General features: G+C 39.2%; 1 protein-coding gene across 3 annotated transcripts; it reads right to left on the bottom strand.

The window, feature by feature from the left end:
• Positions 1-7,694: 7,694 nt before the first annotated feature.
• LOC110930618 (pentatricopeptide repeat-containing protein At1g63330) lies at positions 7,695-13,069 on the bottom strand. 3 transcript variants are annotated; one of them, XR_004889124.1, is made up of 3 exons: positions 10,714-13,068; positions 9,807-10,060; positions 7,695-7,845 (listed from the first exon to the last, which is right to left on the bottom strand). XR_004889124.1 is itself a non-coding variant. In XM_022173962.2 (2 exons), exon 1 carries the CDS (start codon positions 12,888-12,890, stop codon positions 10,731-10,733), a length of 2,160 nt encoding a protein of 719 aa, XP_022029654.1. In that variant the 5' UTR covers positions 12,891-13,069; the 3' UTR covers positions 9,791-10,060; positions 10,714-10,730. The 3 variants fall into 3 exon arrangements, 2 of the variants coding, with proteins under 2 accessions (XP_022029654.1, XP_022029655.1); XM_022173962.2 differs by lacking the exon at positions 7,695-7,845 and having other exon boundaries at positions 9,791-10,060; positions 10,714-13,069; XM_022173963.2 differs by lacking the exons at positions 7,695-7,845; positions 9,807-10,060 and adding an exon at positions 10,441-10,605 and having other exon boundaries at positions 10,714-13,069.
• Positions 13,070-13,156: the final 87 nt, after the last annotated feature.

The following is a 13,156-nucleotide window of genomic DNA, read 5'->3' on the forward strand; positions in this document are numbered from 1 at the left end:
TTGTGCCACAAGTTCAAAGAACACACACCCTCCAGTCATTCTGGGTAGACCGTTCTTAGCGACTGCTCATGCAATTATAAACTGCGTTGATGGAACGGTAAGTATGAAGTTTGGTGATCGCGAATTACGGTTAAATGTGTTTTCAAATGCTACTAATCCTTTTATTTCAGGTGAACGCTCAAAAGTTGAAAATGGTGATGAGAATGTCTCTCCTGCAAAGGAGATTCAAACAAAATATGAGTGCTTTTTGGTTAACAGGTTTGAAGTGGCAGGGAGCAAAGCCGTAAGGAAAAAGGAAAGTGTGGCGGATGAGGAGTTTAAAACAGACAAAGGGAAGCCACGAGGGAAGAAGAAGAAAAAGAAACCGCCTGAAGTTGATAATGCAAAAAGGAGGTTAAAGTTATTCGGTCCAATGTGGAAGAAAGTGGACGACTTACTAGAGCATTGGCGGGGTACCTACGTAGAGGCCATGGGACGCAAGCATCCCACTCAACCACCATAAGGGTATATCAGGTACGGTCTGGCTGAAGACCTATAAACTTAGCGCTCTCGGGAGGCAGCCCGAGGATGTAGAGTAGTGTATATTTGTTTTGTTTTTGCATAAGTACTTTTGCAGGTTATCAGGTTATTAATCTCCATGGATGCAATGGTCCAAGTGTGGGGATGTTCGGTGAAGTCCCAGTACATTCTAGTTGAAATTGCAGAAATTGCACGAATTAGAGTTCAGTCAAAACTGTCCATACTCAATCTCCATTTGGACGGGGATGATCTGCACACTAATTATAGAGATTGACCTGAGTACTTTTTGGACACGGCCGCGAATGAAACGCTATATGGTCGTGGTGGAACATGACGCATGATGCTTCTACGCTTTTAACCAGGGGAGTCTGTTCCACTTTTATTATTGCATTTTTATTCGTGTTCTTGGTGGTGTTAAACTTTAGTGTTTCAGGGTATGTGTTTTTGCTAATTGTGTTAGGAACGGTTGCTCATGAGGTTTGTTAGTTGGTATTCCCGGGTTCTGTTTTTAAAACACTATACATTGGGGACAATGTCGCCCAAGTGTGGGGATGTATGGCAACCCGGGAGGGCAAAGGCTTGGGACATAGTTTAAAAGAGGTTGAAAGTGATTGAAAACGATGAAAACTGAAAAAATTGAAAATTTTGAAAATTTTAAAGAATTTCATCGCCTTAGGTAAACTAAATGGATATGAAAACCGAATGTTTCAATCACTAATGGGTTCCTTGCCGGTAGTAAACTAACATAGTCCCTTGTCATGGTCGTTCCTTTAAGTTTCATGAGAGTAGGTCCGACAGGTGTTTTTAGGATAAAAGAATTGAGAAGAGATGTCTATTTAGAGGTAACATGCTTTAGATTGCATATGCTTCATGTCGGCAACCCTTTTACCCTTTCTTGGTGAGATTTTGAGCCTGTAGAATGATAGAATGATTTACTTTATGACTTCATTTGTTGAGAGCAGGCCGCATGTTATTCTATGTTAGAACTTGTATGATTTGATACATGCTGAGACTGTGGTTTGACATGTGCACGTGAATGATAAAGGCATTAGGATATCTCGTACACCCGTTGTGTTTGTTTTATGTTTACCGAACCATCACCCTTAGTAGCCCTGTTGAGCCTATTTACCCTTTCGTTTGTCCACCTAACATGAATTGTTTGATAGCGACCGTGGATGACAGTTTTGAATAATTGAGAAAATAAGAAAAAAAAGAAGAAAAAAGAAAAAGACAAAAAGAAAGTGTTGTGAATATTGTCTATGTTCTTGGGTAGAAACCAACCCAAAAGTATGTTACGTTTTGCAAATAAGTTGTCACGGTTTGTTCATTTGTTTGCCACATAAAAATCTATAAATATAAGCCAAAAATTTCCTACCTTTAGCCTAAGCCCAAAACCGAAAGTCCTTTTGATGCGTGTCATGTTATATGATACAGTGGAGGTATGATTGTTATACAAGCCTATGATTACAGGATTTCATGTTTGGTTTTGAGTGATATAAATACTAGCACATTACACGCTAGTTCAGATATTAAACCGAGAGGAGAGTTTATTGTGAGAGGCGTGTAGCATGTGTTGTAATCCTAAGCATGTTAGTTTTGAATAGACAAGTCTTAAGTTTTATAAATTGCATCACTTGCTTGTCGGACTGTCAATCTCGATTGTGTTAGTCTATGGGACGGGTATGACTTGGGACTTAAACGGTTGCATCGGTATAGGGGTTTAGAGGTATTGTTACGATGGTGAGTAATTCCGTAACGGTTTGCTTGAGGGCAAGTAAAGGTGAAGTGTGGGGATGTGATAGAAGGGTAAATAACCGTGTTTTAACATGTGTAAATATAAGGTTTTAAGTGTTTATCATCATAAAACATGGTTACTTTGAGTGTGTTTCTATTTGTAGGTACCTAAAGCTTAACGGATGGATATTGAAGCTAAACGGGAGGCTTTCGGGAAGATTTATGAAGGTTAGAAGCTTACACACAAGTTGGGAGTTGAAAAATGCGAAAAATGGTGAGAAACCAGTACTTGGCGCAAGAAGAAACCAGTTTGGCGCAACCTGGTGTCAGTTTGGGCGCAATACAGATGCTAATTAGTCAGGGGCGCAACCTTGTGCCAGGGGGGCGCAACCTTGCGCTGACAGCAGATAGTCACGCGAAAATTAAGGATTTCACTTTATTTTAAGATATCTTCAACCCCAAAACGAGATATACACTAACCCTAGCCGTTTTCCACTTCCCAAGGACGAATTTTGGAGTTCCCAACCTCAATTTTCATCAATCTTTCATGCAATCAAACATCCAAGACAATCAAGAAGATCAAATCATGACTATGAGTGGCTAGATTCTTTTGTGACCACCTCCGGGTGGATGGTTCATGTATGTGAAACTCAAACCTTGTTTATTTAGTTTCTTGGATTGTTTTTCATAACTTGAAGAATACTTGTGGTTTAGTTTTGTTTAAAAGAATCGTGAGTGTTGCAATTATTCATCTTTTACCATTCGCATTCGGTTTTCTTGCATCGTGAGTAGTTTGGTTATTGGGTGGGTTCTTGGCACTTATGATTTGGTAATTAAATTGCATAGGTTATTATTAAAAACTTGTCTTTGATTATCAATCAAACTAAACCGTTAACAAGACCTTTTGGTATCTCTATCTAATTAAACAGGTTTGGGTGAATCATTGAACCCGAAATCCGGAGGGGGTTGCTTTTCTCTAAAATTGATAACTTTCTTAATTCTTCTCGATCAAAAATCTTAAAACGCAATCAAAGCAATAGTTTTTCTTAGTTCTAGTTAATCTAGGTTTCTACAATCAACACTAACCACATATTCCATGTGGAGACGACCCTACTTACCCTTGCTAGTAAAGGTACTTAGGACCAATTTTTAAACTTGTTTTTGACCGACCTTTCGACATCGATCAAAGCCCTACCCCATGTTTCGGCTTTTGGCTCCAAGTATAATGAATCCCCATTCGGTTAATATCAACAACCTCAATATCATCCACACAGTCTTGAAAATCCCTCGTGCCAATAGAAACCGACGACGATCGCATAGAATTATCCTCAATGTTAAGAGCCGTGTTAAAATCACCCATAATACACCAAGGTTTGTTCCCAACAAGAACTTTGTGCATGGAAAGATTGTGTCATAATTCTTTACGGGAGACATAATAGGTATCAGCATAAACGAAAGAACAAGAAGCCATCCTTTTGTCAAGTTTAAAAACAAGCTGAATATGCATAACCTGAGGAGACTGCGCCAAAATCATCACATCAAAAATAGCCAGATTGCAACCGATAATAATTCTCGTGCCTTTGTCACAACACCCTCCATTCGAACTCCAATCCCAAGAACGAAAAACGGAATTGCAAACCTTACCCAATTTACCAACATCTACATGAGATTCTAAAATCACACACAAGCTCAAGTTAAAGTCTTTGACTGCCTGACGAACCTCCTTCTGTTTGAGAGGGCGGTTCAACCCCCTTATATTCCATGTCGCGATACTAACCATCATTAACTATCGAAGAAGGAGTGCTTGACCCTTTGCTTTTTATTTTAAGAGTACCTTCCATCATAAAACCATCTGTTTCATTGTATACCTCTTCATCTGTATCCTCAATGTTCATACCCGATGTCTTAATACTAGCACCCGAATCAGCATCCACTACATTTAAAATATCAAAGGGGTTATTCGACCTGTTACTGTTCGAACTCAAAGCCTTGTTACTGTCTCCCTTTGGTTTTGGCCCCACAGGACGATATTCGAATTTAGATTTTTGTTTGTTCACAAGAATTCCAACTTTTTTAGCAGCTTTTTTACCATAGACCCCTATGTACCCATCCTTATCCACAACAGGCATCTTCCTTGCTGGACGATCTTTTTGAACATTCTGATTGTGCTCCTCATGCATAGCCTTATTTAGTTTCATAGGTTGGTTCGGACATGCATCAATAGTGTGGCCAAAGACACAACAAGAAGCACAGCGATGCGGACTCCATTCGTATTCCACATACATCGTTTCTTTAATAAAACCCTCCCCTTCAGAATCAGGAATGGCCATGGTGATTTCCTCTCGGAACTCTTTATCAGCTGAGATTTCAATCAACGCTCTAGCATAGCTACTGCGACCCCATGGGTCCATGCACATAGACGTGGTTAGGGATGGCAATGGGTCGGGTTCGGGTCGGGTATTAGTAATCCCATACCCGTACCCGGTTATAAAATCGCGTCCCATACCCGACCCAATACCCGTCGGGTATTTGTCGGGTAATTACCCGTCGGGTATCGGGTATACCCACGGGTATCGGGTTTACCCATTAGTTTGTTAAAAGATATACGTTCGGATTTCTAAATACATTTTTTTACTATTGTAATTATTATATTATTTTATTTATACAACAACTATTATAAATTAAAAATGTACATTACATACATATAAGTTTTATCATAAATTAATAATAAGTTTATAATACTTATACACTCACATGCATATACTTCACAACATACAAAATATAAATACTATTATCAAATGCATATACTAAAAGTAAAATTATTTTTTCACATTATGAACATACTAAAAAAATCACTAATAAACAAGGGTTAATGGAAATAAAAATATAAATTAAAAAAAAATCGGGTATATGATCGGGTATATAGTTCGGGTAAACGGGTATGTGATTTCAGGTAATCGGGTCGGGTATCACCTAATCCCATACCCGCGAAAATTTTTAAAATTAATCCCATACCCGGCCCAATACCCGTCGGGTATCGGGTATACCCGTCCCATTTGTGTCGGGTTTCGGGTATACCCGGCGGGCTCGGGTTTTTTTGCCATCCCTAGACGTGGTAAACGAATCCAGCATTTTTGGCTCTCCAATAGTCGTTGCAATCAGGCTAAGACCATCTTCCGTGTAGGCCGCAATAGGAACTTCATGAATTTTAACCCAAAGTTGAACCTTCTTAACCTCTTTCTTTTCGAGTTTAGTTGTTGGGGTCCAGCCATTAAGGAACAATGGTTGAGACCGAATTATCCATGGCCCATCCTTCAGAACATTCAACATACCAACTTCATCTTTAAATTTTAAATTTGAAGAAGAAAAAATCATTTGCATTCATCATGGTTTTTTGTAACCCATATTTCTTCCAATTCATAGGCACAAAATAATTCACCACTGGGAAAGCAACACGATCTCCTAAAAAATACCCATATAGGGTGTTAGCCAGCTTATCTTGCACCATACGTACTGATTCCCTCGGCAACACAATATCACATCCATCATGCACTGCAGAGCTAGCAAGAGAACGAAAATAAACTTTCTTTAAATTCTGAGCAACTACCGAATCTGCATATGACATAGGCTTAGCTGTAGATTCATTAATCGGATGAGTTCCTTGAGTATTAACATCAGCAGCTAACTTCGTACCCGCAACCTCACACTCCGATGCAGCAACCGGAATAGTTATCTTGGTTAATTCGTCGATTACATTAAACTTCTTAGACTCCTGCTGAGACACTTGCACCGATCCTCTCCTGGGTAATACCGGGTTCCCATCAATGTTTACCACACGACTGGCTAAACTTTTGTATGGTAACGGCGGCTTACCTCGATCTCCCAGAACTGAATTATCAGGTTTAGAACGATCATCCATAGTGAAATAAACACCTCTCTCCAAACACCAGTAAAGAAAACAACCATGCACCGACAAAACCAGCCAAAACCAGATCCTCAACAAGAACAAACCGAAAAAGCAGAAAAACCCTAATTCTAGCAAAACCCTATTCCATGCAACTTCCGAATCATATAGTAAAACTTGGAGAATCAATACCCTTGTTATAGAAGGATCGACAATCCACGAATACTATACAGCACATTAGAAAACACAGAAATAAGGAGGCGAATGATCAGAAAAGAAAAGAAAGAAACCCTAGATAAAAGTCGATCAATCCTGCTAACGAGTTCGTTATAGAGATTAATAAATCAATCCCTAATCACAGACTGTTATACAAGAAATCACGAAGAAGATATGCGGATTCATGAAGAACAAATCGCCAAGCTAGAGAGAGAGCATTAGGGTTTTATAAGGTACAATACCATTATGCATAGAAAGGTTGTAAATTAATACTATGTAAATATGATGGTAACTAAATAATATACCAGCCTAGCAAAATTACTCCCGAGCTCGTGCTATAAAAGTAGAGTTGTAAACGGGTCGAATATGAGCTTATGCAAGTTTGGGCTATGCTTTGCTCGTATACTATTGATGAGCCTTCGACATTTAGGTTCAAGCTCTGAGAAAGATATGTAGAGATTGCGTAACTCATATATCTATATGAGTTTCATATTTTAAGAACCATAAACTTAATAAATTAGTCATCACATTGTGCATTCACAAAATCAGAGATTATAGTATTTTAAGTTGATATGTATGTTTATATTGTTCCTAGATCGTATAACGCATCTAATAAATCTTTCGTAGTTTAAGGCTAGTATTTTTATGACCAAAATAATTATTTAAAGTTAAAAAACAAAATAAAGTTTCGGGTTAAATGGTTGTGTTCATGTTAACCCGTGAAAACTCATGTCATGTTCAAGTTTTCGAGTGCATGTAGTGTTTGGTTCATGTTAGGTTTGACCCATCAACCCATATTACTAATATCTTTAAACCAAAATTGTGTTAACAAATAAATTAGAAGCACGCGGACATACATATTACCCAAATCTTTAAACCAAAATTGTGTTAACAAATAACCTTACACCTCAAAAGTATACTGCATACAAATCGCTCCTTTGATGATAATGTAAGAAAGATTAATATAAGCTTGCAAAAAAAAAACCTAGACTCTAACCACAAACATAAGAACATTGGGCATTTCCATCTTGGAAAATGTTGTAATTTGAATGGACACGTAACGTTTCTGGTCCTAGACAGTTTTGTATTTGTTCGTTATAAACGATAAAATAATGTGGCTTAAGTTATTCTATAAAGGCTCCTAAAAATAAGAAGTGTACAAAGATACAATGGATCGCACAAGATGACACAACGTCGAGCAAAATATAACATAATGCCGAAAAATATAACACAATGTCGAGGAAAAAATACACAATGCACAATGACGCAAATATAGAAAAGACACAATGATAATAAACAAAAATTCTAAAATCTACAACCTATAAATCCAAAAGTGAGGCCTAAAATCTCACATCGTAGAGTTTAATGAGACGGTTCCAATGCCGTTTGAATGAGGTCAATCGGAGTCCGTTTGATACCTTTTGTACGACTTCTTATTTTTAGGAGCCTCTGTATTTGATCTTAAACCAAAACTAATGTAACCAAGTTAGTGTCACATCTCGAACCTTTTCCATCAAGTCGTCTAGAGATTTTAACACTAAACTATATTATATTTTGCTCAAAGTAATAGCTTTGTTGAATGGCTTAGCAAGATAACCCATTAAAAATAAAATTATTATACCAGTTCAGTAAAATTATTAAGTCTTATGAAGTTGAGTTAACTGCCATTTTCGTCCCTGTGGTTTGGTCACTTTGGCCATTTCAGTCCATTTTTCAAAAATGCGCCATTTTCCTCCCCGACATTCTGGAAAGGTGCCATTTCAGTCCAAAAATCATAACCCAGTTAAGTCAGTTTGTAAATAAGGACTGATTGTGTAAATTTGTTAACATAAAGGACCATTTAAGTAAAATGTATAAATATTTATATAATTATAAAATCTATAATATATAAACACACAAATCACTGCTCTCTCTCTCTACTCTCTCTCTAAGCCACCACCACCATCACCTCCACCTCCACCGCCGGTCAACCACCACTACAGAACACCACCGCCGTCATCATCCTCTGCCGTCATCATCAACCACCATCCCAAAAACACCACCGCCGTCATCATCCTCCTCTCCTCATCATCAACCACCATCCTAAAACACCACCGCCGTCATCATCCTCCTCTCCTCATCATCAACCACCATCCTAAAACACCACCGCCGTCATCATCCTCCGCCATCATCATCAACCACCATCCCAAAAACACCACCGCCGTCATCATCGCCACTCTCTCTCTTTCTACTCCCTCTCTCTCTAAACCACCACCACCACCACCACCATCACCTTCACCTCCACCACCACCATCACCTTCACCGCCGCCACACCAGACCTCCGCCGCCACCAACTGAATCGGCAACGCCGATGACGGAGAAGGTTACGGCGGCAGATGATGACCAGCATCAGAAGCCCTAACGTTCGCCTCTGTTTCAGGTAGTTGAACTCTCCGATCACCGTTCTGCTCAGATCCGTATGATTGAACAAGCCCTAACGTTCGCCTCTGTTTCAGGTAGTTATCAGTTGATTTATTCTATGTTTGTTATCGGTTGTTATAAGATTTGTAATTGTTAATTAGGTTTTTGAGAATTAAGTTTGACTTATAGCTGATCACCTCTGCAAGTCTCGCCGGAAAAACCATCGCCGGAGCTTAGTCGAGCCGCCATTCCAAACGATACCGGATCGGTTTTACTTGTTAAATCAGTATGTTATTACTTATATTATGTTTCTGCAAGTTTAATTACATTATAATCATGTTTTGAATCGAAATCGGATCGGGTTTGACTTTCGTTGACTGTTTTGGGGAAGACGATGAACAGTAACATGTTCAAATATTTGAATTTTCATTGACTGTTTTGATGGTGGTGGTGATTGCAGACCATTCATTTTCATTTCCGGATTCTCCGATTCACTCCCACCGGCGACCAAACCTGCAACTATCATCATCTTCCATTAATCTTCTTCATCATCGTTGAACCACCCTGTTCACCGTGACATCCTCTTCTCCGATCAAACTACATCTCCAGCATAGAGAGAGAGTAGAGAGAGAGTGGTGGCAGTGGCTGTGGTGGCGGTGGTGGCAGTGGCTGTGGTGGCGGTGGTGGCGATGGTGGTTGTGGTGGCGGTGGTGGTGGTGGTGGCAGCAGAGTGGTGGTGGTGGCAGGGCTAGTGGTGGTGGTGTTACAAATTTACACAATCAGTCCTTTATGTTACAAATTTACACAATCAGTCCTTATTTACAAACTGACTTAACTGGGTTATGATTTTTGGACTGAAATGGCACCTTTCCAGAACGTCGGGGAGGAAAATGGCGCATTTTTGAAAAATGGACTGAAATGGCCAAAGTGACCAAACCACAGGGATGAAAATGGCAGTTAACTCTATGAAGTTTATACATTATATATTACTTGATTGGTGTAAAAAAAACATGCAAAGAAACAAAATTCTCACCTGGATTTTGAATAAAACATGATAACCAAGGCCTTGAGAGATAAAACAGAACTTAATGGTAAGTTAGAACATCTCCAATGGGAAGCCTAAAAACATCAACCACGTCACCACCTGCCCCTCTCGGCCAAAAACGCCCCCTCTTCCTCTCACAGATTCCTCCCGACTCCATCCTTAGGGGGCATCCAAACACGCTTAAGGATGCCACACGGATCAAAAACACCCATTGTGGATGCTCTTCCCCAATCAGATGTAATCTGTGTGACTAAACAAAATCAGATCCCAACAAAATCAACAAATGAGATTCCTCAATAGTAAATTGCATAATAGTTTGAGGGGTCAAACTACAATCATCTCTATTTAGTCGGCTGGAGGGTCAACGGTTTTCCACTTACACGCTTAGAATATGTGTGTGTTTGTGACTAGTGCCGGGTTACAGGTTGGCAGATTGAATTGTTGAACCTGAACATAACTCATATTTTTGTTCGTGTCAAAACATCAATCCTAAGCCAAACACTTAAAATCATGTAACCGAACACGACTTGTTTAACCCAGTTATCTAAATGTGTCAAAAACGGTTCTAATCAAGTTGTAAACGTGTTATCGGGCTGGTGGATTGTAAAAATGGTTAAATGGATTATAGTGAATTGACATGTTTAATTAAACGAGTTAAACTGGTCAACCCGAACACGACCCATTTATCAAACAAGGTTCGACAACCAAAAACCTGATTATGTTCGCATCGTGTCGGAAATTTCCACACCTATATGTGACTTACAACCACCGAGTCATAAGAATTAGCCTGCCACATTATAAATATCTAACTTTTTCAATGAATTTATCATAAGCATAAATATGCAAACATGTATTTAGCTATTTATAAAACAACAGTATAACAGAGTGATCGAACCTTCTAACACATGTCGATTAAGGTTCGCCGAAGCCCTCAGAGAGTATGTTACTTATCTCATCTTCCGTGTCGCCGCCTTTTTCATCAGCTTCACTAGAACCAGAACTAATCAATAATCTATGCGTTGTAGAATCAGGCACCCAACCGTTTTCCAATATCACATCCAATACCAAACGGGCTTCCTGTTTATACCCTTCTTTCCAAAGCCCGTTTATAATTACGTTACAAATCGCATGATTCAGCACACAATGATCAGAAACAGATAACAACTTGTGTATTGCAGGCAGAACCGTATGCAACTGCAACTTTTGTGCCAAAAAAGAAAGTGAACCAGATAATATTTCAGTATCGGGCAACAACCCTTTATTGACCATTTGATTAAGATACAACGCACATTCTGTTGACCTTTGATGATCACTCATGCTTTTTATTATATGGTTATAAGTTTTGGAACTTAAAGGGCAACCTTCTACAACCATTCTTCCGACAATGGTTAAAAGATCGTTGCTTTTCGATAAAGTATACATGCTCTTCATAATAATACTGTAATCTTCACTAGAACAAGATAGACCATGATGCGAAGCAAGATGCAGAAAGTCAACTACTTTGTTGACTTTCGCGTTTAGACATAATCCCTTGATTAACATACTGAAAGTGGAAGTGCGTACGATACATTTGTTGAACAAACCGTGGTGAAACACATCAACTGCATCTTGGATCTTGTTCGTTTGGCAAAGACTTTCGATTAACGTATCGTAACAAGAAGAATCTACGATCCATTGCTCCTCACGAATATGATGAAACAAGTCGAGGGCGTCATGAACTTTATTCGATTTACATCTTCCGATAATAAGTGCAGTGTAAGTGGTGGAATCAAGCGGATTACCAGAAACAATCATTCGAGTCAGCGCTTTATAAACCGTATCATATCTTTGATTCTCACTAAGATAACTGACTAAAATGTTCCATGAAAGACTGTTTGTTATGTTCTTTTCTACCATTTCCTGAAATAGCCACATGACATCAGCATAACTGCCAGCCTGGCAATAGCAATAGCCTTTAAGAAGAGCGTTATACGAACCGGCTTTGGTTACTTGATGATCTTGAAGCAACTGTTTTGCCTGGCGTAACTTGTTTAACATACAAAACCCGTTAACCAAATCAACAAACACACAATCCGAAGGCTTCAAATCACGACTTACCATATCATTAACAAGATCCATCGCATCATCCGTACATTGGTTTTTAGCAAAACACCATATCAAAACCTCATACACCGACAAATCCGGAACAACATTCAAACTCTTCATCTTTCCAAACAATCTCAACCCCATATCATACTCACCCATCTCAAACAACAAAGGCAACACACACGAAAAGAATTCCAATTCAAAAACACACCCACTTTCAAAAACATCACTCAAAACAACAAGAGCTTGATCCAACCGATTCTTCCCAATAAGCCCACTCACCACAATCTCATACGTCCGGCTATTCGCACAGCACCCCTTTTTCTCCATCCGTTTATACTGATCCAATGCCGAATCAACCCAATCATCATCAAACAAAGCCTGCATTACCCAATTCAACGTCTCCGTATTCGGACAAATATCCGCTTTCGCCATCTCCTTATACACAAACAAAACATCCTTAATCCCCTTCTTTTCCTCCACAAGCACACCTAACACGCGATTAACTAACGAAACCGAGGGCTTATAACCATTCAAACTAAGCACAGAAAACACCCTCAAAGCTTCATCTAACTTATGATTTATAACAAACCCATCAATTAATCTTAACAGAGCTTGTTCTGAAGCTGAAAATCCAGCTTTAACCATCTCGTTACAAAACCCTTCAACTTCATCAACCCTAGAAGCCATACCCAATTTCATGATCATGTGATAATATGTATCTGTAGTGTGTTGAAAATGGTGTTGTAAAGATGCCCATTTGAACAACCGTAACGATGAGTTTAAATCGCTTGTTGAAGATAGGATGTTAATTAGGGTTTCTGGGTGAAGTTTGTTTCTTAAGGATTGGATTTTGGCTTCGTATTGTGTGGAATTGAGTGGGTTTTGGTCGGTTGATTGGATGTAATTGGTGCAGGAGAGTGAGGCAACATGTGAAATTAAGTGAATTGTTGAGGAAAGTAGCGGTTTTGGGGACTTTATGATCATGGAATGAGGTTATGAACATCTGCGAGTGGTGCCGGATTGTTGAACAGCGTATGGTGGATCAATTTGTTCTTGAAATGTGAGGAATTGAAGGTGTATTTACTGTACGGAAGAAGAACACGTTTGTTAGGGACGGAAAGAGGACTCAACCCGACCCAAAAAGTGAAAACGGGGCGGGTTTGAGATGGGTTCTGGAGGATGGGTCGGACGGGTTTGAGATGGTATTGAGGGATCATGACTCGAGCTATGGGTTTTCAAGGATGGCTGTT

This window comes from Helianthus annuus, chromosome 3, assembly GCF_002127325.2.
Source record: "Helianthus annuus cultivar XRQ/B chromosome 3, HanXRQr2.0-SUNRISE, whole genome shotgun sequence".
Classification (NCBI taxonomy): domain Eukaryota; kingdom Viridiplantae; phylum Streptophyta; class Magnoliopsida; order Asterales; family Asteraceae; genus Helianthus; species Helianthus annuus.